The sequence below is a fragment of the Anopheles gambiae genome, chromosome 3, assembly GCF_943734735.2.
Source record: "Anopheles gambiae chromosome 3, idAnoGambNW_F1_1, whole genome shotgun sequence".
In the NCBI taxonomy this organism is placed as follows: domain Eukaryota; kingdom Metazoa; phylum Arthropoda; class Insecta; order Diptera; family Culicidae; genus Anopheles; species Anopheles gambiae.
The window spans coordinates 95699575-95724103 of NC_064602.1; the positions used below are offsets into that span (position 1 = coordinate 95699575).

At 45.6% G+C, this 24529-nt stretch overlaps 3 protein-coding genes across 16 annotated transcripts in view; 2 read left to right on the forward strand and 1 right to left on the reverse strand.

Moving 5' to 3' along the window:
• Positions 1 to 650: 650 nt before the first annotated feature.
• On the forward strand, positions 651 to 6166 carry LOC1280505 (protein EFR3 homolog cmp44E). Of its 2 annotated transcripts, none has more exons than XM_061661040.1 (4): positions 651 to 1387; positions 2854 to 4462; positions 5054 to 5427; positions 5490 to 6166. In XM_061661040.1, the coding sequence occupies exons 1-4, from the start codon at positions 1306 to 1308 to the stop codon at positions 5942 to 5944; spliced, it is 2520 nt and encodes an 839-aa protein (XP_061517024.1). In that variant the 5' UTR covers positions 651 to 1305; the 3' UTR covers positions 5945 to 6166. The 2 variants fall into 2 exon arrangements, with proteins under 2 accessions (XP_061517024.1, XP_552016.3); XM_552016.4 differs by lacking the exon at positions 651 to 1387 and adding an exon at positions 2245 to 2725.
• Positions 6167 to 6591: 425 nt separating this feature from the next.
• On the reverse strand, positions 6592 to 8709 carry LOC1280504 (peptidyl-prolyl cis-trans isomerase Fkbp12). 2 transcript variants are annotated; one of them, XM_061661051.1, is made up of 3 exons: positions 8536 to 8709; positions 8242 to 8439; positions 6592 to 8110 (listed from the first exon to the last, which is right to left on the reverse strand). In XM_061661051.1, exons 2-3 carry the CDS (start codon positions 8276 to 8278, stop codon positions 7821 to 7823), a joined length of 327 nt encoding a protein of 108 aa, XP_061517035.1. In that variant the 5' UTR covers positions 8279 to 8439; positions 8536 to 8709; the 3' UTR covers positions 6592 to 7820. The 2 variants fall into 2 exon arrangements, with proteins under 2 accessions (XP_061517035.1, XP_061517036.1); XM_061661052.1 differs by having other exon boundaries at positions 8522 to 8605.
• A 1142-nt stretch (positions 8710 to 9851) lies between these two features.
• LOC1280503 (protein 4.1 homolog) overlaps positions 9852 to 24529 on the forward strand; it is a 42379-nt gene continuing 27701 nt past the window's right edge. For 8 of the 12 annotated variants that reach the window (XR_009766480.1, XR_009766483.1, XR_009766481.1 and 5 more), the window contains exons 1-2: positions 9853 to 9998; positions 10893 to 11494. The gene's annotated coding sequence lies outside the window, so the exon portion shown is untranslated. Of the gene's footprint in view, positions 9999 to 10892; positions 11495 to 24529 lie in introns of all 12 variants that reach the window. The other 4 variants (XR_009766484.1, XR_009766485.1, XR_009766482.1 and 1 more) reach the window with 3 other exon arrangements.

The window sequence follows — 24529 nt, forward strand, 5'->3', positions numbered from 1 at the left end:
CTGAGTTTTTCTAATTTGAATTGGGTTTTTTGGGAGTAAAGGGTTCGTTGGATTCGATTGAATTCTTTTTATAAAAGTAAAAAAATCGACTCAAAAAGTTATTTAAGGAATAATCCTACAATATTGTCCCGTCTAACTGCCTTCTCGATGACATCAACACTTATTTGTTCACTCAATCACATCACACTGACCTTGAGCCAGTTGATGATCGCAGACGCAATTGATAGCTAACGACCTCCGTTTCGGATCGCTGCAGTCAGTCAATCCACAGAAGGGAGGATGTTGCCATTTTCCATCACCAGCAGCAGTTTTGCGCTACAGTCCACGTGCGATATGGTTTATTGCACCGTGCTCAGCTGTACGCGGTTAAAGTTACACCTTACAAACACTCTCCAAAACAAAAAGCAAACCCAAGGGATTTCGGTACAGTGATGCAAAGAGCAGCAGCTCTCGGTGAGCTTTTTCCTCAATGGCTTTAAATTCCATTCATAAACAACCTGTAACTTCAACCCGAACCACAAGTGATACATAAAGAGAGTGAGATTGTGCGACTGTGTTTGTCAACTGTTATCGATAAAAACAGAGAGTGGTAGGTAGTGCGCATGTCGAAAAGGTCGGAAAAGCGACACCGTTTTCCGCACGGTCGACACTTTTCCAGTCGAAGATGGACTAGCGTGAGGGAAGCTTCGTTTTTTTAGACCGTTCGAACGAAGGAGGGTTTGCGTGAGAGAGATAGAAAGCAAGAGAGTGAAGTGAGTGAAGGAAAAGTGTCCTGTGGGAAATTTTCCTTTCCCTTCGCCGTGGATGGGGTGGTCGTGGATGGGAAAGAAAAGTTCAAAGTTTGACCTTGTTTGATTGCTAGCCCTTCGCGGTGACAAGAAGGGCTAATTGCCTGCCTGGTTTCGTGGTTCACAGCACAGGCCAGCAGCTTTGTGGTTTTTCCCCACCCACTCAAGAAGTGAATCATTGTTTTATTGGTATCACATGAGCAAAAATACTGCATCAAACGGAACCGTCGGCCGGGTATGTGTGAAGTGTTCTAAATGAATCAGTAATATCGGCTAAAAAGTTAATTCAAGCTAATTAAATTAGCGCTTCCTTTGTGATACAATGTGTGTGTTTTGTGTTCAGTTTTAAAGGCAAGCGTGTAAATTGGTATAAAAGTCCCCTCCCAAACGATGACTATCACACGAACTCAGCTCAGCTTTAATTAACTTTGCTCAAGAAAATCAGAATTTTAACCAATAGCAATCCCCGTTGTCTACGCAAGTGAAACGTAAAGTTCGAACCAAACCCAATCACACAATGTCGATGATCAAATGCTGCTTCGAGCCGCTGGAGATGCCCGAGTTCCTGGACTCGTTCGTGAAAAAGTGCACCGAAGGATGTAAGTTTTGTCGCAGGGCCTATTACATAACGGTAGGAAACGGTTAATGTTTACCAAGGGAATTGTGGGCGAGGGGGGTTGATATGAGGGTAATGGTAAGAGCGAGAGCCATCGCGTGACTGCACGGGAACAGGGTTGACTACTTCCGGACTACACGGAAAAGGTACTCGGCAGGATAATAACTATTCGCTGTGGATGGTGGAATATCGATTTAAGGACAATTAAATAATGCACTGGCCGTTTTGGGGAATTAGAATTGATGCATTTACTTGCAGATTTATTGAAATAATATATTTATTTAAAAAAGTAATGGTGTTTTATGAATATAAAGCCAATAGAAGAGTCAAATATTTATTTATTTATTTTTTGTCTCTATATTTCTAAACGAATCTACACATGGAGACGCCAGCTCCTACAAGCCCGGATAAAGTTCAACTCTCACTCTGAGCTTGCCCTGGCCTTTTTATTGTAGTAAAATGAGATTTATTGAATGAAAAGAAATTAAATAGACATTGCGAACTATGGAACAATTATGATTGGAATTGCTTTGTGATTTTCTATGTAATATTTATTCCTTTCCACTAGTTAATATCCTTGTGAGAAGTAAATCTCTTAATCTTGCCTATTAACATGCTTACAGCAATAATTTGACAACATTGATATGTAAACCAAATACTTCTTGTACCTTTTTTTCGCTCTAAAATGCATCGAATCGTAATATGATTTGTAAAAATCAATTTTAATACCTTTCCCTCGCGAAGTTGCAACGGTTTCGGGATGCACACTTTAAATCCGCTCGAAATCATGCAGCACTGCTCGACCTCCACCGGACACGGACTTTTGACAGTTTGAAAATGTTTATTTACCTTTTAATTGCGAAAGCGTTGAATATTCAATTAAAAATTGCTCTTTCCTTATAAAATTTGATTTTTGTGCAAGCTAGAAGATTAAATAACTCCCAAAACACGAAAAAATCTCTTTCAAAAACAGCTGATACGGAAACCGAACCAGTATGACGTCATGCGTCAATCGCGGCTGAAACAAAAATCAGTTCTGCCTCTTCCTTCGCTCTGTTCGTATCACCCACCTTTCCGTTCACTGGACACTGCCTTTTGCGAAAGCGTCCCTGGTGTTTTGTGTTTCCGATAAAAATGCGCCCCAATTAGTCCCCCTCCCACAAACCCAGGCGTGTGCGATTGTGATGTGTAATCACCAGCAAGGCAGGGAAAGAAGCCTCTAGCAAAGTAGTTTTGTTCCACTGCCATCACCGAGTGCGTGTGTGCGTTCTTTTTGCTTCATCCAAGTGCTCCAGCAACTCACTCCTATCGAAAATGCTAGGTAAACAGTCCGAGTCCCTGGCAAGAAATGGAAGAAACTGCTTGAGGACCGAAATTCCTACCCCAAACATCATCGGCCCCGGTGTTGCTGTTGGATGAGAAAATTAATCGTGAATCTACTGATTGCAGGTTGCTGCGGTTGCTGTTCGGCGTTGCGGCCCCGCTACAAGCGGCTGGTGGATAACATCTTTCCGGCCAATCCGGAGGACGGATTGGTGAAATCGAACATGGAAAAGCTCACCTTCTACTCGCTGCGCTCGCCGGAGAAGTTGGACCGGATCGGGGAGTATCTGTACCAGCGTGCCTCGAAGGACATCTACCGCAAGCGGTACAAGTTCGTCGAGATCGCGATGGAAGCGATGGATCTGCTGCTGATGGCCTGTCACGCCCAGATACTGAACCTGTTTGTCGAGTCGTTCCTGCGCATGGTGCAGAAGCTACTGGAGGACACGAATCCTACGCTGCAGATCATGGCCACCAATTCGTTCGTGCGATTCGCGAACATCGAGGAGGACACACCGTCCTACCATCGGCGGTATGACTTTTTCATCTCCAAGTTTTCCTCCATGTGCTACGGCAACAACGACGACATGGAGCTGCGCGACAGCATCCGGATGGCCGGCATCAAGGGGCTGCAGGGCGTCATCCGCAAGACGGTGTCGGACGATTTGGTGGCAAACATTTGGGAGAAGCAGCACATGGAAAAGATTGTTCCCTCGCTGCTGTTTAACATGCAATCGGGGCCGTCGAAATCGACAGACACGGAAGCGACCCCGTCGACGCCACCGTTGCTAGCGGAAGCGGTTCTGCGGGAGCTGGTCAGCAGGGCATCGTTTGGGCATATCAAATCGGTGCTGAAACCGCTGCTCACGCATCTGGACCATCATAAGCTGTGGGTGCCGAACAAGTTCGCGATCGACACGTTCCGCATTGTGATGATCTCGATTCAACCGCAGTACTCGTACACGGTGGTGGAAACGCTCATGTCGCACCTGGACCAAAATCTAACTTCCTCGCCCAAAACGCGAACCTCGCTTGCGGTCGTGCTTTCCAAGATTATTGCCATCGCTGCGGGTGAAAGTGTCGGCCCATCGGCACTGGATATTATTAACAATCTGCTGATGCACCTGAAGACGAGCGTTAGCACGCAGCACGACGAATCAACGCCGGAAGAGACGCAGTACCAGGAGGCACTGATCAACGCACTGGGCGAGTTCGCCAACCATCATCCCGACTATCAGAAGATTGAAATAATGCTCTTCATCATGAACACGGTGCCGGATCCGTCGCACAAGAGCAAGGGTGACCATCTGCTGCAGAACATTTTGCTGAAGAGTTTGCTGAAGGTGGGCACCCAATACCGAACCGTTTCGTTCGAGAAAGCATTCCCCGTGTCGTTCCTGCAGCCGCTGCTCAAGATGGCACGGGCCGCCTCCATCCCGATCCGCATCATCGTGATGCAGATCTTCCAGCAGCTGCTCGATCGGCACCAGAACCAGCATCTGCTGAACGTGATCAACGTGAGCCACTATCCGACGCTGACGATCGAAACGCCGTCCCGGTCGGACATACTGTTCACGCACAAGTACGGCTCGAACATACTGCAGGCCATCATCGAGAGCATGTCGCAGGAGAACCACCTGGAGGTGCTGAAATCGTCCTACAACACGATCGCACTGGTGATCGTCGAGATGGCGTGCGGTGAAACGATGCAAGAGTTTCTGCTGTTCATATTGGGGTGAGTTTCCTTATCGGGATGTGGATGTTGTCTTTGGGGGGTAGAAGAAGCTTCAACATGATCTCCATGGTGATGTAAACGTGTATGGGGCTTATCTCGTATTTAGGCAGAACAACAATCGTAGTAGCCCCTTATGTCTGTGTCTTTGATGAGGCTTAAACTCGCTCCATTCGATGTATGGCGTAACGGCCACGTTAAATATTATTTATCTATGTTATTATTCAATTTATATTGAAACATATTATTCAAAAAATGCTCTCTTACCTTATAATTGATAATTAAACTAGCCTCAAATGATTTTTAAGTATCAATTTCGCACTTGAAAGTAGAAAATAGCGGTCATAGCATGCAATCAACTCAAAAGTCATAGGTCAAACGAACTGTTTCATCCTTCTCGTGCTTGAATTCTTCCTCCCCAAATTCAATTGATTTCTCTTAAAATATCCACGCAAAAAATCAATATTCGCCCTCTCTTTTCCGAGGACACTTCCGCCTCATTCTCTAAATCGAACGAATTCAATTAGCTCTTCACTACCACCCCCCGTAATGACCTTTTTCCCATCTTATTCACACCAACATACACACACACAGCGTACAGCAAGTGGCCGTAACCGAGGTGGAACTATCGCCAAAGCATCGCTGCAATCTGCACAGCATTGCCATTTCGCTGCTGATCCTGCTCGGACGCTGTACCGGTGTCGGGCCGCTGGTCGAGTACGTCGAGAAGCTGATACAGGCACGCAAGGAGGAGGCTTCCTATCTGCTGCCCCCGCTAATGGACAACGACAAGAGTGCACCGAGCACGCTGAACACCAACCTGCCCCATCTGCTCGTGGACAAGCTGGCGGTGGCGGAATGTTTGCAGCAGGCCGGGCTGGAGTGCAACCGCGTCCAGACAGGGACACCGTACGCCCTCAACCAGACGGACATATCGGCGCACCGTCACTCGTGGGTTGACACGCACAGTAAGTCATTGATTCAAGGGATTGTTTGTGTGTCCTTTTTGCTAATCCCCCCATCTCCCCAGGTGCCGTTCGGAACAGTGTGGTCGATGCGAGCTACAACGACATCGAAAGCGTCAGCAGCTCCCCAGGCGTCCAGAAGCGCTCGCTCGCCTCCGAGTACAACTTCGAGTCGATGAAGCGCGTGCTGGCCGAACCGACCGAAGCTTCGAAGCGTGAGGCGCGCGAAAAGCAGATGCAAATTGGGCGCACGTTCCGCGAGACGGCGTTCGAGGATTTGGTACGCCGGACCGAACCCAAGCACGACGTCATCCAGAACAAGCTGAATGAAATCTTTAACGCCCTGTCGGCGGAACGACAGATTTCGGCTTCCTGCGGTGTACAGGCCGGTTCGCTGCTGCTTGCCGCCAACGGGGGACTCAACGGGCCGTCGATGATTGAGCCGGGCAAGCATCACCTGGCGGCCGGTGGTCAGCGACCAATCTACGAGAATAACTTTCCGGAATTGTTCTTCTACTAGATGGTGGTAGTTTAATAGAGAAGTATTTGAATTGGTGAACTTGTTTCTTTATGAAATTGTTGGATTTCATCACAAGCGTGGTGTTTGGATGAGTTTTGTTCCTGTTTTCATTTATTTATTTGGACGTTGGCATTATTGCATACGTAGGTAATGGCTAAAGAATTATTATTATTATTTGAAATATATATCAATGGCTGTCTTCAATTCCAAAAATTACAAAAATGCGTGTTGTGTTTTAAAGGGTTTTCCACGAGTTCTCATAGCTGTGTGACACTTTATTGACTCTTTCTTGCGTGAAATGAACTTAATGTAATGGAAGTTGGACTCTATAGCACCCTTGCTGGACAGGAATTTCCAAGGAGCCTGTCCAAAAAGGGTGCCAAGAGTCCAATTACCATCATATAAAGTTCATTTCCAATTAGAAAGAGTCAAGGAAGTGTCCCACAACTATGAGAACCCCTGGAATGCCCTGTAATTGAAACAGAAAAGAAAATGGAAGATCTTCATGATGACATCACCCCAAAAGATCCTTCCAAATGTCCTTCCCGAAACAAAGCTGACCCAAGCTGGATGTTAAACGTTTTACCCTCAATGATGCTTTCTTTCGTTTTACAGAACAAAAAATCAATAACAAACGCATGCCCATATTCTGATTTGGTATAGAGTTAATGGTTTATTGAGTGTTTCAGATTCATTTTCACATTGCAGTACCAATGACCGTTGACCAATGATTAGGTTGTAAAGAGAGAGAGAGTTTGGATTGCACATCGCCGAGGGGTGGCAGTTACACAGTACACGTACCGGGGTGGGCTGGCTGTAGCCGAGTGTAGCCATTTTCTGAGTTACATTTTAAGAGGTGTGGTTGTTTCGCGTTGCCATCCTCGTAAGGAAGGATCATCCCTTTTACTGACGAATAAATATTGCCACTAACGGTGCGCGGTGACATAAATGCTTCCTGGGTTTCTGGGACAACCATATCCAAGCTTAAAAACGAACTAGGAAATGCCCTGGTTAATGTGCTAATTTAAAAAGGTACAAGAGAAGAAGATACAGCAAAAACTTTGACAAACATGCTGGACTGCTAGTAGTGTGCTCTCTAGGAAAAATGGAAAGTTCAATTTTTATCATCTCATTATCCATCATCATCTCAATTAGCTCGCAAATGTATGTTCGATTCCACTACGAAAGGGGAGACTTGTTCGTTTGCTTGCAATTATCTTAATTGTATTCCGATCGATTCTCGCGATTTTGATTTCACATTCCGCTCTCGCTATCTCGCTATGTTGTACTACTACCGTTCTTCGTCCCCCTCTATTGCTCTTGTTTTTAATAGTTAAATGCAAAATCAGTGCAATTTTGGAATAAGAAAGGGGAAGAAAAGGCTTATCCTTTCTCTTCTCTTTCGTTGGTGTGCGGGTGAATGTACAATTCATTCGTTAAAAAAACACGCTTTTATACGCCAACAAAGACTAGAGGGTTAAAAAAGAGCTTTAGCTAGGAAAAAAACGCCGATTACACAATGATAGGAAGTTCTCTGCTAGGTACGAGATAATGCTGTGGCTGGTTGTTGTTACAGTTTGTGATGAGTCTTCGGAGGCTCGGAAAGATAACAATCTGACTGTTACGACATACGTGATGATAAGAATGTTTAGCTTCTTTTCTTTTTTCGACTAACAAAGGGCAAGAAACGGGTTGGTGGTAGCTGTTTCTTATCTTGCTTTTTTGCATCCACATCCAGCCTTCCTTCCTCCTTTATCTCATTCTTCAATTCGGTGCTTCGGTCAATGCATATGTGTTACTGTGTATGTGTGTGATTTGTGTGTGTGTGTGTTGCATCTGGTAAACGGATGTGAAGCGATTGCTTGCACGCTCCAGTTTATTCTACTCGCAGCAGCTCCACGTCGAAGGTCAACCGAGCGTTCGGTGGGATGACACCCGGGTGGCCACGGCTACCGTAGGCGTAGTCCGGCGAGCACACCAGCTTGGCACGCTGGCCGACCGACATCTGGGCGACGCCTTCGTCCCAGCCGCGGATCACCTCGCCCTTGCCGACCGAGAACTTGAACGGCTTGCCGCGGGTGCGCGACGAATCGAACACCGTGCCATCGTCGAGCGTGCCGGTGTAGTGGACGACCGCCGTTTGACCCGGCTTGGGGAAGGTGGTCTCTAAGGGATGGGAAGAACACCGAGAGGGGAGGGGGAAAGGAAACACACGAAAAATTTCAGCATAAAAAGACGATAAACTCCCAGCATTCGCCACCGCAGCTCAGCGCACACTGGCGCATTCCGATACTTACGGTCACCGTTGGCAATTGGGACAATCTGTACACCCATTTTGCGTTCCTTTTTCTTCCTGCTTGGTTACGGCTTCCTAGTGACAAGGGCACACACGGGCACGGGCTGCAAAATTAGCCGGTCAAGTAGAGGGCTGCACAACTTTCTTTTATTCCACAGAGCTGGAACTGCTGCAAGCGAATGCAATTACGCACTGGTTGCTGCAATTTTTAGAGTGAGAGCAAAGAAATTCCAACACGATGGGTTAGCAAGACTGTGCTGCGAGTGCTTAAAATTTCACACCTAAAATTACACACCGAAATTTCACACGGCTTGAAAAAGAAAATGTCTTCCCTTCTGCGCGTCGATTCCCAAAGAACATTTGGGGCAGCACGGATGGACGTCTTGGATGTCAAAAGAGCTGTCAAAATGAGGATTCGAACTGAAGATGTTCGAATTTGAGCATCCAGCGCAAGGATAATGTATTTAGAAGGTTGATTTTTATCGCTTTTGCGGGGCGACATTGTGAGGGACATCTGTCACTCTCTGCATACAAATTTCATTACCCCGCACCACCCCTCCCCGATTTTTATACCGGAGCCCCCGGAAGAGAAATGTCAAGTCGAGAAATGTCATTTTGCTCTGAACAACTTCACCTTGTCATTTATAACACCTTGATCCAGCGGGAAAATGAATTGCTATATTTTTATATTGAATGGAGGTCGGCTTTCATTCTTCTTCTATTTAGCGTAACGTCCTACGCGATGGTCATGCTTGCCTATACAGGCTTTCGAGACTCTATTTATTACTACGCAGCCGGATCGTCAATCCTTGCTACGGGAAGACGCTCCATTCTAGGCTTGAATCCATGACGGAAATGTTATTAAGTCGTTCGAGTTGACGAATGTACCCCGGGATCACCCCTGCTAGCCGTCTTGTGTGTAAAAACGTGTAACAATAGTTTCTTGATCGATATGATCATAAAAAAGAACCTGGCGTTGCCTTGCTTTCACAAGTCACAAACAGACCAATCGTGAAGCTTCCAAACATATTGCGAAACCGTCGGTTAATTTGTGCCAACTCAAGCCCTTTTACCCTACCAACCGAAGTCGCATTTTATTAGTTGACCGCCTTTTAGTTGGCATGCTTTGCAGATTAATGTCTGAGTTCAATAAAACAGTTCAATAAAAAGCATGTGTTTTTATGGGAGACCGTTTGAATACAAATGCACTGAAATTTATTGGCCTTTGGAGACAATACTGATCTCAATTTGTGTGAAAAAGGTATGAAAATTTATAAAGCATCCTACCTGAATCAACCTTTCAACAGGCAGGCAATTTAAACTCGTCTAAAGAGTTTTGACTGTTTTTGGTAGAAGAAAAATATCGTAATGATCGTAAAGATGTTTCATCAAACCTCAAGTTTTTAGAATCTTACTGCATTTTTCGCTCATCTTAGTTTTCGCTGAAGTCTGTAAAACAACAAAAGTTATGAAATGTATCTAAAATATATTTTTAGACCGGTATTTTCATTGACGCCCGATAGCTGTCAATTTAGGCGAATCAAATGTTAACTGGGTTACCGGACCGAGCACACGCACACACTCAGACACACTCTCGCACCAGCAAACGTACGCAGCCAGTCCGTGTTGCGCTATGACCGCGTTGCCAGCGACCAAAAAATTATTAACTTCGCGGAACCCGATGAGAGCAGACGTGTCTGTGTCAACCGTGTCGTCGTCGTAGTGGTCGCGCTGAAAATACCGCATAAAGCATTCTATGTAGGTGCAGCATAAAGGGAAAACACAAAAAAAACACCTTTGGTTCGGTGGGATTGGGTGTGTGTGTGTGTGGTGCTGTGTGTTGTTGGCTGAAGAAAACTCCCTGAAAGCTGTCGGTGAGGCGCGCTTTGTTGGCGAGTGATATTTGAATGCGTTTTATCAGCAGAATGGGGAGAGAAAAAAATTAACACAAACGTGACAAGTACCTCTGTGTGTGCGTGCGTGACAGTGTGCGTTGATAAAACATAAAAGCAACATAAAAATAAGGTGCTGCTTGCTAACAGAGAGTGAGAAACAGAGAAGAAGAGCAGGAAAAGGTGGGAAATCGTCCGGTGAAGAAGCCATTTCGCGCATCGGTGTGTTTTGTTGGTAGACATGACGGGATGGTTGGGTTGGTGGTGGTGGTGGTGCTGCTGCTGTTGACCACCGGTCGCTTGAAAGGGGGAGGGAATTAAAACGGGCAGGTTCGTGGCTTCTACTCCGACTGGGTTTAGTTTGTCTTTCCTTCTTTTTTTTTGTAATTCTCGAGCGAAGTGTGTGGACAGTCCAGTGCGTATGTGTTTGTGCTGCGCTTGCCTTCGCCGTCGTCGCCTGCTACCACTGCCACCCATAGATATTAACACGTACGTGTGCCGCACACACAAACACACGACATGATGTTGTGAGGTGGATTTCGAGGGGAGGGTGAGATCGAAACAAAAAAAAACATAGCTTGTGTGTGGTTCCGTTCTGTGAGGGGCTTTTCTTTTTTTCTTTTGCTTCTCTACCCTTAACCGTGTATGAATGGGAAAATTCAAAACTAGTTCCGTGCATACGTATGTCTGTTTTTCTTGTTTGTTTATTAGAGCCGAAATAGAGAAAAAAAAATGTTATTTTTTCCACTTCCCGTTCTAGCGAAAAGTGCGTGCGTGTTTGATTAGCGGCAAGGGTGTATGTGTGCATGTTCGAGCGAAGGAAAAGTGAAAATTAATCTAAAACAACGCGATTGCGTCTTTTCTCCATCTTCCTCTGTCCCTCTTGCTGGTATCTTTCATCCTGTTCGCACCCCGTTCTGTGAAAGGTGCAATTTTCCTCCCAAAGCCTACTGTGAGTGAATGTGTGTATGTGCGTGTATGCAGTGTGTGATTCACGGGGAAAAATAAAACGCACAAAAGGGCACACACAATCGGAAAACCACGCCGGGGCGTTCATAGGAAGGAAACTTACTGTTCCCCGTGTGTGTGTCCCCCTGTGTTGTGCACGACCCTGATTATTATGCACTGTTTTTAGGGGTGAGAAAGTGTATGTGTATGTGTTTGTGTGAACAAGGCACAATAGCGGAAAGCCGTTAACGGAGCGAAGAAAAAAAAAGAACAACACAACAAGGCCCGTCTGCGGATCTGTTGCCGCTGCTGACATCATCGTGTCATCGTCATCCAACTAATCGTCATCATCAAATAATTTTGAACTGTTCGGTTTCGCCGTGTCGCGTGTCGCACTTTCGCTAACAGCTAAAGGTGAGTTTAAAATTAAAATTACAATTTCTCGTTCAGCAACGATTTGTAGCGCTTAATGTTTCCATCTTAAATTCCACTTCCTTGCCATGCATTTATTCCTTTTTTCGAATGATATATGCGTTCGCTGACGAAGCCGGTGCCGTCTGCATAAAGGTTTGGATGAAAAAATGGGGGATATAAAGAAGAATGGCCCGAAAGAGTGGTCAGCGTGGCAAAGTTACTAAGGGTGTAGAGGTGAGGAGAGGGCGGGTGGGGTTAGTTTTTCGAGAAAGGGGAGAGAAACTGTCTGTGGCAACCAAAGCGGAGCGACCAATAAAGCAAAGTGGAATATCAAATAAGGTGCAGTAAACAAGCAGTCGAGAAACACCACAGACACACACACACATACTGCAACACTCCAAAATGTGTAAATACACAAACCACCAACAGTGTATCCAAAAAAGAAAGGAGCAGAAGAGAGGCGGTGGCCCATTTTGTGTGGTTGTGTGGAGATTTTGTTCTTTTCGCTTCACCCTTTCTTCTGTGGCGTGGAGCTATGTGAGTGGGTGTGGAGCAGGGGGGAGAGGGGAAAGAAGAGGCGAGGATAGTGTTTGGGGTAGAACTTGACGAAAGCCCCAAAAACCGAAAAGTAGAAAAACTGGTTTTGGCTCCCTCTCTGTCTCTCCCCCCCCTCACATGTAACAAAATATACAACACAACAAAACGCAGTGAGCCGCGAAACGCGCGCTGCTGCGGTTGGAATGGTTGGTGCCGGTGACAAGTGTGTAATTATGAAACCGTCCTATCGAATTAATTACATTGTGGCTATTTTTGTCCCAAAATTTCACTCAAAATAGGTTATTTTTCATTTTTCATTATTATTAACAATAGAAGAAGATTAAGCAATGTAATTTTTGTAATTTCTGATGAAAACACGATACATTTGGTTGAATACTTAAGTGCAATATTGATTAAATAATCTAAAACGTCTCAAACTCACTTCATCCTCCAATCTGAAAGCTTTCTTTCTAACCGTAGCAATAGACGATGCGCAATCTCAGATTGCGCATATATTTATCTGTCAAACGGGTCGGTTTGATATATTTATCTGTCAAAAAAATATATATATATCTCGGACATATAATCTTGAAAATTTATGCGCAATCTTGGCGCAATCTGAAAATGTATGGAAATGACGTTTATAGCTCAGGGTTGGCTACGCGAAATGACTTATGTTTTGATAAAACGAATATATGCGCAATCTGAGATTGCGCATCGTGTATTAATACGGTAAGAAAAGCCAATAAAATAAATATAAAAGTATTCCGGTTTCATATTTACACACACCCTGCTGGCTTGCGTTCAAAACACACACCGGCGCGCGCGGCAAACGGCACAACATCATCATCATCATCAAGCGCATTTTGTTCACGGTTTTGTTGTGGGTGGGTGAATACACACAAACGGCCCCGACCACAGATCGAGCGCAACGATCCCTCCTCTTCTCTCCTCTCCCGCGGGGGGTTGTACAATAATAATTCCTTATTTCATTTCAAACCCTCTTTCTTAACATTATTCCTTCACAGTGAATGGGTTGGAAGGGATACGGGGGATGGAGAGGCACAAGACTTACCTGGTCTGGTGCGCCTGCATCTGTATTTGTGCGATCGCTGACCAACCGGTTCGAGAGCGCGATCAAGCCTCGTTGGTGTGTGGATGGGGAGCACCGTTTTTTGAATTCTTTCCGTTGGAACCGGCATCCAAGAATGAGGCCAAACAGCATCACCACCACCACTACCACCAATACCACCGAATGGTTCAGTGATTGGCTGCGGCGGTGACTTCGTGCTCTTCTCGAACGCGCGGTGTGCTTCAGATACGGGCGGAAAACGGAAATGGTTTCCCCTGGTGGTTGCTAAATGCCGTGAGAGGAGAGGTCTACTAAGTGTAACAGCGCTCTAACACACACTCACACACACATACCCGTGCAAGTGCACCTGGGCGTGATGCACCGGAAACCGGAAACGATAAATAGCCAGCGTTTGAAAGAGTTATGCTTTTTTACAAGAAACCACAGACAGGTTTTTAGCGCCATCGGGCATAATGTGTGTAGCGAGTTTCTGGGTCATTTCAAAGTTCGACAAAAAAGAAGATACAAATTAAAACATTGTTCCATAGTTAAATGTTTTAAAGACTTCGTTTTTATTTGTTTCAAAGATTGGAGAATTTCAACCTTAAACATTTATGTGCCTCCAATGCGGATACATGGTCAAAATGTAACGGAAATCATAACATGAAATACAAGCTTCTCCCGTGCGCTCTGCCGCATCGTGCCCATACCTTGGCTGGTGCCCTTGGGACACCCGCGAGCATCCTGTGACAGCGGCACATCGGGAAAGAAAAATGTCTTGAGGGGCGAAAAGGTTACTCCCGAAAATTGCTCCCCAAACGTGGATGCCACAACGCCCCCAACACGTCCGCCAGAGGATGATGCTTTGGCGCGGAAGATAAACTTTCCTGACACTGACACTTCCGACATTGGCAGCAACAGCAGAGGCACATTACGGAGAGCGCAACTGGGGCTTTTCGATATCCAATCTCTCCAATGGAGGGGTTCGGAAGGGTTTGGGAAACGTCGGCGTGAAAGGAAGGATAGAATTTCCCAGCTCGGATATACTTTCGCTCGCGCGCGTGTCTGTGTCTGGTGTAAAGTGTGAAATTTATGTCTCTTTACCTTCCAGCGGCCACTTCCGCACGATGGTGGTGGATGGATGTGAGGGCATGCCAATGCGGGAACACTCCCAAATGCGGGTAAAAATAACAGGGAAAAGGCAGAATGTGTATTTATTCTTTTGTTTGGAAAGCAACTGCAGTGTGTGTGTTGGAAAGGGCTTAAAGCAGGGACATAAGGAGTTAGTTTTAGTGTGGTGCTTTCTGTTAGCAGACTGCCAGTCACAACTATACCTGTACATGTTTGCTTATGTAGCAATAATTGTGTAAAAAGTTACAAGAAAAGCGTGCAGATCTGTAAAATAAAGGCATACATTGAAGTGATGAAGTGAAAAAGAGGACCTAACACTAGGAATAGTGGTCAGTTTTGCTCCAATTGCTATGAATATGCCAATAAGTAATACTCCAATGCTTAAAACAAATATCCTCAATGTCCCCAATGCTTCTCAACGTCCCTGAATGTCCTAAGGTCCTCAACATCGTCTAGCACAACCTCTGAATAATGAATAAAGCCAGCAATTTTCACTTTCTGTCTGTCCCTTTGCCTACAACTTGCCAACTATCGCCCATAATCAGTTAATTTTCGCTCGTACCAACAAAAAAACGCCCCTTAATGCCTGAGGCGACGTCCAGCTTCGTGTGCAGCGGCAGTGTACTATAATTTCCCCCGCCCATACCCTCATTCTCACTATCAACACGCACCACTTTTCAGTAGATAGCACCAAAGGGAAAGGTTCTGTAATGGAAAAAAGAAAACAGGAACCAGAGTTTCCTTCTTTTGCTGTAAGCCTTTCGACCGATGGCCAATAGCTTCAACCAGCGAGAATTTGTGTAAGTGCTAGGGGGGATGTATTTGTCATGTGGCGCCAGCATGTTGGAGGTTTTGACGACGGCTAGTCTCGGCAAGTGTTCTTCCGTCGCGCCTATCGTCTGACAGACAAAAACTTACACACCCTGTGGGGATGTACATTTTTGGGGAGTTGGGGAGTGATTGGTCGCCCAAACATACAACCACCAACAGTAGTTCCCGTTGGAGCTCCCCGTGTGCTTGATTATAAACCGCCAGTTCCGGATCAGGGGGGTAGTACAGTGACTCCTCTGTCTCTGTGGTTGGTTGGTGCTTGGAGCGCCCAGTGGCTTAGGAAGTCCAGAAATAGAATCCCCGCTGGTAGCTACCCCGTTTTGGGTCATAGATAGATTGGAAATGGGTTTCCCCGTTTCTGTTTTGGACGCCCTGTCGATGATGGCGTCCCGCGGGACGACGTGCATGATGCTAATTGGCCCTTAAATACCTCAAAACCGAACCGTCCCAGTCTTCCTAATGAAGATTCCAATTTGAGAACTCACAGTAGGGAGCAGTAATAGTTTGTTGGGTGAAGCAAAAATGTGAAGATATGACGCACCTGACATTTCAGGGAGAGGTAGTGCGTACAGCACCGTGTGGTGTTGTTGGTGGACGAGGTTATTCACCCGTAATTATCAAACACACAGCTCCTTGGGTGTGCTGTAGGTGGGAAGGGAGAAAGGGAATAGAGAAAGAAAAAGAGCTCTACAGGTGCACATGCTCATAAAGCTTTTTTTCCTTTCCACTCTGCTTAGATACACCACAGCTGAAGAAAAGGGGAACATATTTTTTGGGAAAGTACATAGACCCCTTCATTGTTCTAGCCTTTTTACCCTCTAAACCCTTTCACCATCGTTGTGGAACGACGGTAGCAGGTTAGCAGTGAAACAAAGCGAACATAGGTGCCAGAGCAAGCATAATGTTAGGGTGTGGTCCCTTCACGTTGCCCCCGCGTGGTGCTATATGACACGTGTCTCTAGGCGTTTTATGAGGAACTAAGCGGTGTGGTCTTTTCCAACATTTACGACGTTGTTTCGTACAAAATTGTCTAAACCTGATTTTAATAACAATTTCACCGTTAACCTGTGTGCGTTCTACCTTGTTTTACATCAGATTGTGGAACAGATGTTTCCTCAGGTCGAAGTTTGAAACTTCAAATTTAGCTTTTACGACCTTTGTAGATTGGTGTTTTTGAGATTATTGACTCCCTTAGATACATTAATCGCTGACATCTTCCTAATATCCTATTACATTTATTAGAAGAACTTTGGGGACCTAAATAACTTGACATTGGCTAGCACTGCTGTCGTGTGGCTAACAGCACATTGGAAAGAATTTCCAGACAGCACGACCACTACCACAGAATACATGTGCAAACGATATATGCAATCGATATGTGGTGTGTAGTGTGAATAGTAAAATAAAAGATGACATAATGTTTGCAGCTGTGTACGCGCAGTTTGCTTCCTTTTTTGTTTTTGCTCGCATCATCCAATGATACTCACGGTCAGTCACGCTAACGCCATCCACAAACGCGCGCTAAAAGCATCGATAGGAGAGGGTATATGGTGGTCGTCCGTCCGCCAGATGTTTGAGTCAGCGGCGGCATCATTTGACAACTTGTTAGTCTGAGCTACGCTCTCGTCTATTTGTGTGTGTGTGTATTAGTGTGTCGCGAGGCGAACTATCGAGTGGGGCCTTTAAACCTGGCCACTGGGGGACATTGACAGGTGGGCGAGGGGTGCTGCTGACCCGCCGCAGATCGGAATCTGCTGTTGGCGCTTGGTCGCCAGAGTGTAGATCGTTTTTGTTAGTGATCGTGTGACAATATTGGGCGGCGGCAGCAGCAAAACAACCTTCTCACGCAGACAACGGTAGAAATGTTGCGTTGCGCGTGTGTTTTCACAGCGCTTTTGCGCGACCGCACCTTTTCGTCCGTCAGTTGCGTTAGATCTGGTGGCACCAATACAAACACACACACGTGTCTCGTAGGGGGGAAAGAATGCAATGTGGTTTTGTAGGTTTGGTGGCATTTGAGTCATTCCTTGGGGATGTAGGTGATGATGGACAGATAGTTTTGGGCGTTAGACGATACCATTAGAGCTGAGAAAAGAGCTTGGTCCTTCGAACCGGATTAACCTCACATTCTTACCCATACAAATCAATTCCCAATCATCATTTTACTCCGCTGTGAGTGCCCAAGCAACATTTTCCTAATTAGAAGCGTTTAAGCACAAACCGTAATGAAAGTACAGAAACAATGCGCGTTTTATCCTAATCTTTGTGCTTCTTGTTCCGTAGCATAAAGCCGTTATTTTTGAATTTCTTTTCTTCTTAATTTGAAGTCGAAAAACGAGACGCCTTAACGACTCCGTTTTTAATGCTGTTAAACGCTAAGTGGTGAAAAACAAAAGAATAATCAAACTTCAAATCGTTTAGTGATCGTTGAACTATCCCCCTCTTTCTCTCTGTTTCAAAGTATTACAAATTTTGCATGTGAAAAAAACGGGCCCGCTTGTTCTCGCCCAAGTAATGCGTCGTGCTCACACTTGAAAACGCACAATCCTCTTAAGTGCATTGAATGGCGTACTAGGCCCGCTCTTCACCCCCAAAGTGCACCGGAGCATAAACCACGTACTTCATTTTGTCTGACATTGGTGTTGGTCGGATGGTGTAGTCTGCAGGCAGGGGGTTGCTGGGGGGAGGAAGCCTATTGTTCCGTGGCCATTTCAATCAGCACTCACCGCCACCCGCGGGGTAGCCCCCGATGGGGACAGCTTTCCCGGGAGTGTTGGTGGTGCTGGTGCTGCTATTGTGAATAACGGTCAATGCTCACACACACACACAATAAAAAACGGCTTCTAGTTGCACCGATTGCACGCGGTTAAGTGCATTTTATTTTGCCATTATTCCATCCGTCCGGTTCGGATTCGACGCCGGCGAGAAAAAGGCTCTCACAGCTCGGCAGGGTGTATTCTCGTCCTCCTGGGAAGAGGGGGGGGGGGGGGAGTGGATGAAGGTGTTATTAGTTGCGATTGGCAGGCGAGTGCCTTCGCGTGCCAAAGCCTGGACAGTGTGGTGTGTGCTGTATTGTGGTGGTATCGGAACACAATTGTGTTGCCATATAACATGCTGCGGGAGAGGAGGCGGCTTGATGAAGTTGCCGCAACTCACCACTGATCGGTATTCGGATCAATCGGTGGTCTGTCTATTGGGACGTGGTTTATTTCCTCCGAGGCTATTGAGCTGTTTCCTTCTCGGGATGATTGGAATAGTTGTGCAGCTGATAGTAAAAAGCTGATTGCAACTGGGGTGTAATAGTGGGGAATTGAAATGTATTGATTCGACATAGAAAGTGTGTTCGATTGAGTGCTGGATGCTGTTGTGTATCTTTTGTATGATAATGTACAGCTGCTTAAGTGATTGTCCAATAAAATCATTTTATCTTAATTAATTCTCTCTTGAATCTGAAATCCTTGAACCTCATCACAAGCATTTTGACTTGGATACCTAAACGTCCAACTTTGAGGCTAGAATGAGCAATGAATTTCGTTGAGATTTGAACCTGTCCTGGATTTTCAGAGCGAATTATTTGACAGCATGCTTCAGATTACACTATTGCTGGTGGTCATATGGGATCCATTAGGTTTGCACTTAAATCAAGCTATATTTTATAGCATTATCATCTATTGGCGTTACCTTTTCCGAAAAGCTAACGCTTAGCATCCGATTCCGCTACCATCTTTTCAAAATCTTTGAAACTATACATTGTCTTTAAACAATCTTCCATTTGTTTAAGAGACCTCCGAGAACTTTATTTCCGCCATCGCGAACGTTCGTCTTTCGGCAGCAATTGACGGTGTGTTGCGTATGTGGTAGCGAACTTTCGATTTGCTGAATCAAATTCAATTACGGACCCGACCGGAATACGAACGAGCTCCCCCGTTCCCCTCCTCCCCACCAACCACTGTTGGTTACTCCACTCCAAAGAAGATCGCGAACAAGCTTCATCCAGCAACTGTGTGCTGGCTTGATTGCTATAAAATACTGGAGAAAAGCACCCTCTGCGCACCAGCGAAGAAGAAATGAAATGTTATTTTCCTTTTTGCGCGTGCTTGCGTTTCTCTGTCCCAAAGAAGAACCCCTCGATTCTCCCGCGTGTGCACTAAATTCGACAGCGAGCAAATGGTCTATCGCATGATGTCATACTGTCCCGAGAACACCATCATCACCATACCAGTTTTCTGCCTGATGCTGATGATGATGATGTTGATGATGCTGCTGCTGCTGCTGATGGTGTCATACTGGTTTGTGGCCTCGAAGGCGAAGATCGTCATTGCACCATTTGCTCGTCCTCTCTGAGAAAGGGAAGGGTGACCGGGCCAAAGTTGCAAAACGCCTCCCCAAATGTTGATGTGTGTGAGTGTGTAGGCAAAGTTGAAAAGCTAATAAAAAAGAAGAACAAACATCGTCGCAACCTAGAACACCGCACGGCAGCGCTCCCCTCCGTCGTCTATTCCGCCTCCCAAAAGATGAAACAAACTTACATCTGAATATAGATGAAAATTGTGTCAAACGAGAGAGAGAGACCCAAGGCGACCCCAAGCGAGACCTTTCCACGCCGTTTTGGACTCACACTCGTCAAATAGTATTATTGTTTGAGGTGCGGTGACGATGTATTTCGATGCTACTTTAGTGTTCGCTCAAGAAAGTTAGATACACACTCGGGCCACACCCAGGCAGAACTGCGTTGCTGCAAGTGACTTAGAGCATTGGGGTCCCTACTCATTGCAGGTGAGTGGTGTGTTGTGGAGTGTGATACGACCAAAGGTTTTTTTGTTGTTGTTGCGAAAGCCCATTGCCCGATGTCATCTCTCGATGTCATCTTTCGCTGATTTCAATCAAACGTCGTTAATTGAAGTTGATTGGACGGCAAGTTGAAAGTGGTGATGCGCATTTGGGCGGAATAGAACAGAATAGAAGTTTAATGTTTTACGGTCAATTTGAAGTCGGTCAATTTGGAATGCATCAACTGCTAAATTCTTACACTGTTTGAAGGATTTAAAGTGGTGCCCTTGTACTAATTGGTCTATTCGCGTAACTGATACGACCGGCTTAAGGCCAATTCGGCGAACAAAGTCTAGATCCTCAACAGTTGTTCGTAATATTTTACTACTTTTTATGACAAGTGTTCATGCAGAGTCTCAGTCTAAACCCTTATCTTCAATTTAAATAGGCTGCAATCCCAGTTTTACTACCCGTTTGGTAGACGACGATAGAATAACTAGCAAACATTAGTGCACATAATGACACATTGCTGCATCTGCTGTCATTCCGGCTTTCCTGAAACTCTCTGCCAACATTACTAAATCGACAGTCGCCATTCTTTTGCTCATCAGTCACCCCTCCCGGGCGGGGAAATATTGTGGTCCCCTATTGAGAACATGGACAGGGAGGAAGAAATGGGCGCGCGCAGTCTATGGGTTTTTGTTGTTATGATGGCATCATCAAAAACCCTTTCCCCCCCAACAAAACATCCCCAAGAGATCATGCTTAAGTGTAGCTGTTGAGGCAATTTTAAAAAAACGACGACAACGACCGTTTGTTTTGCATGTCTGAGAACCAGAATGTCATAGCGTGTCGTTGTTGTCGTCGTCGTCGTCGTAACCCGTTGGAGAGAGAAAGAAGAGTGCACAACGTGTTCCTGTTCGGGGTTTCATTAAGCATTCCTTCGACGTGCTTTGGTGGTGTGCCGTTTGTTTTCTTCGTGGTGAAGTTCATTAAAAAATTCTACTCCACACTCTCTCTCTCGCCCCGGTGGTGACATCCTGTCCGACGCTGGTAAAGGAGCCACCTGTTCGAGACAGAAACACGATGGTGGTGGTGGTAGTGGTTGCCCACTTCACTTGTAGCCAGTGAATGGTTGCTTCCCTTGTGTGTGCATTAACCAGTGGCACTGGGTGTGGGGGTACAGCAGGATGAATGGGATAGCTGTCACTTGAACCACAAAAAATCTCGCCAACACGATAATCGACTCCGCCCTGGATGGGTTTGTGGGCCATTTGAATGCGCTTTGTGTGTTTGTGCTCATTATGCTATAAATTTATGTTTCCCCTTTGCAAAGGAGGTTGAGTGTCCGAGAAGACGGCTACTAAGACATCATCTCCGCATAACTGAAGATGATTGCGTGTGCGTAGGAGTTGTAGGGTCTTGTACTACCTCCACAGAGAGAGAGATGGTGCATCATAAATTCCCCACAACATTCGCTTCCCGGTCTACGTTTCCTATGCTCAACCACCAGTGTCCCTTCCTTTTCCCATTCAGAATTGCGTTTCATAAGTATGCATCAGCAGCGAACCTCGTGTGTCATAAATTATGAAATTCTTTGCCCCTACTTCCTTCTCCCTTGTCCTTATCTCAGTTCTCGGTTGGAGTTTTTGTTGCGTTATGAATAACATTTCTCCTCACGCACGTTATTACACGCACGCTTAATTTCTTGTGCGTTTTTGTTCGGCTCTTTTCTTTAAACGCCTTCCCGTTTCTTCAGCTGAATGCATTTAATTATCACCCGCTACCATCAGAAAAGCACACGAGAGACATTGGCAGTGAGAGAGTAAGACAGAGAAACTAATAATCTAGGCGTCAAATGAGACACAGACGCATTCCTACATCAACCGAAGCGAAATTAAATAAGGACCGAGCCGTCACGTCATCGTCACCTCTTGTGTACGGATTAGAAAATCCAACTTGTGACGTGTCAAAAACGGAAAGATGAATTTGAACATTCAAGGAGTGAAAAATGGAAACTCTTCCCTATTATGACACAGGTAGCAAGTTTGTTCCGTCCCCAACGTTTTCGAAGCAACGTTACTTCAAGCCAAATCCGCGGCGAGTCGCGAGCGGCCTCTAATGCCTCTGTGTCAGCAGCAAATGTCATTCTATATCTAGGACAGCAAAAAAAAAAAGAAAAGCTTTTTCCTCTGTGTGTGGAAGTTGTCGGTGTTTGATTGTTTTCATATTAAGTTACAAAATAAACAAACGGTCGCAGCACCACACAAAACACACACAGACTGGGCTTGCGCAAAGATTCTAATGCAATTTTTGCTAGCGTTGCTCCGTTGCTGCTTGTTTGCTCATGTTCATCCTATAAAGGTGTCAGATGTTACGCTCGGCGTCATAGTTTGATGAATGTTTTATTTGTTTTACGGCGTAATAGTTGTGTTGTTTGAATTATTGCTTTCACTATCTGTTTAGTAAACATTTTACGACAACTTTCAGACCGTTCAAATATGTTTTTATAACAGAATTGATGTGGCTACGATCTGTGTTAGTTTCAATCAGCGTAGTTCCTTTATTTACTTTAGATTTCTGCATTGCTTGCTCAACAATTCTCATCCATCGCAAACGGGAAATTTGCACAAAACACACGTTGACATTGCGCCTTACTTTACCCATCCATGCGCCTCTCACCAAAACCGCCCCATTCCAGTAAGTAAACTGACAGGGTGTGATTCAATTGAACCTTCAAAAGCCATTTGCCGGCTCTGGCGAAGCTTTCATTGATTGCTCAAGCAAAGATATCAATTTCTCCTAGGTAAAGTCACCCGATGTGTCTTCCAAAGAAAGGGAACGGGGGGCAATCTAATTTGCAACCGGAAGGAAGGAAGGTAAGCTTAAACTCCTCACCACGCCTCGGCTCAGGAGGAGTGAACTCTCAGCCGCGCATTCATTTCCTTATTCCGTGTCATCGCGCGACCGAATCAGTCGACTGTGTTGCGATGAAAGAGGTGTTCCGTTTGAAGTGGGATGGAAACTCAATTTTGCCGTTGCGATTGATGATCCATGGCAATGATGATGATGGGCAAGGTGTGTGGGTCGGGATGTGTCCTAATTTAATGTTCCCCCTTTGTGCTCTTCTCCTTCACCCTTCCTGCACCACTGGAAAGTGTGGCATTAATGGGAAGCTCTCTATGTCTATTTAACGACACAACACACCGCGTCGTAATTGGAAGGTGAAAAAGCAATGACATTTTTCAAGCACGATTGAGCAAATATTGATCATCATCATCATCCAGCTCGTCGAGAGAGCCTAGACGATAAAATGAGGGCTGGTTTTTATTTACTGCAAAGTTAATGTTATTTAAGGTAATTAACCTATTATTGGAGTATCCACTGTACTCACTACCAAAGCGGTATAAGGCATTTGTTCAACAACCAGTGGGAAATGTCCTGCTCTCTGCTAGCGGTGTGACGGTGCTAGGATGAGATCATCGGTCCGGCAAACTGCACGACCGAATCGAACAGAATCGGTGGATGATGTAATTACGAGTTGACCGAACCACCGAGCTGCTGTTACTGCCGGACAGCAGGCAGCGCACGGATCGGGAAGCGGCGAGTGGAGAGGTGAGGTTTTGTGATTTAAAGCCACTGTCGTTATTACATTTTGAACAAATTACCAAGAATATCGATCGACCCAAGCGCGCAAGGGAGACGTCATTTTTTCAGTTCGCTTGAAGTTGATTCACACATCCAGATTACGCTCAAGTGGGCTCCTCACATAGCATGTATGCGTGGGGCAAAAGCACAACAGTGTATTAGTGGTATGCCATTAGTTTAACAGTACTAGGAGAGAGAGAACAATCACTTTTCTTTCCCTTGCCCTATTTTAATATTTTCTTGCACGTTTTTACTTCACAAGCATTTGAACCAGTTGTTGGTGCTGTGGATGCAATTGTTTTCTCGTTTGCCCATTTACTGCACCAGAAGCTCTGACGGATGCCCGGAGATGCCCGTTCCCGTTCCCGTACATGTGTATGGGGGAAGGTGACCCGGTCTAGTGCACTCTCGCACAGTTGCACACTTGCACGTATCATAAATTTTAAGCACGTTGCAGCAGCTAAAGTGTGCCAGTGGTAACAGCAGCAGCACACGAGAAATGGGTTGGTGGGGGGGGTGGCTGGCGTGTCACTGACACACTGACTTATTGCTTCTATTAATAGCGGTACGTCATCACTTTGGCCGTTGGGAAGAGTTAACCTCACTTTCAACCCGATCCGTCACGACCATCTCCCACTTTCAACACCGAATTAGTGGGAAATGGTTAGAATTCCGTTTTTCGGTCGTTGGATGTCAATTGCCACCCGAGCACGACGAGACACAGGCCGCTTGGTCGGGTGAAGATGTCACGAATTGCCCTGAGACATGATACAGCCCTAAACTCGTTCCAGCGCATGTCTTGCTTGGCGATGTGCCGGGATCGTTAGTCTGCTGGAGTGGAACTACTTGAAATTGATTTGAAGCGAATGCAACTTCTGTTAGCCAAGCTCCATATCCTAATTGCCGATTTTCGTTTCTCACCCGAGCCTGTGCTCGATACAAAAGAGAAACATTGAACAGCAGACCTCGGGTCCTGGGTGTGTCCACTTGAGAAATTGTAGCAAGCCACTGAGCGCTCAACATCGTCGAAAGGGAAGTAAAAATAA

What these genes read in the sequence shown, in the direction of transcription:
- LOC1280504 (XM_061661051.1), bottom strand. Translation starts at nt 8,278, where the DNA reads ATGGGTGTACAGATTGTCCCAATTGCCAACGGTGACC. An exon ending in CCCAATTGCCAACGGTGACC is followed by an intron (nt 8,111 to 8,241) that starts GTAAGTATCGGA and finishes CCCATCCCTTAG; the next exon opens with AGACCACCTTCCCCAAGCCG.
- LOC1280505 (XM_061661040.1), top strand. Translation starts at nt 1,306, where the DNA reads ATGTCGATGATCAAATGCTGCTTCGAGCCGCTGGAGATGCCCGAGTTC. An exon ending in GAAAAAGTGCACCGAAGGAT is followed by an intron (nt 1,388 to 2,853) that starts GTAAGTTTTGTC and finishes TACTGATTGCAG; the next exon opens with GTTGCTGCGGTTGCTGTTCG. An exon ending in CTCGTGGGTTGACACGCACA is followed by an intron (nt 5,428 to 5,489) that starts GTAAGTCATTGA and finishes CCATCTCCCCAG; the next exon opens with GTGCCGTTCGGAACAGTGTG.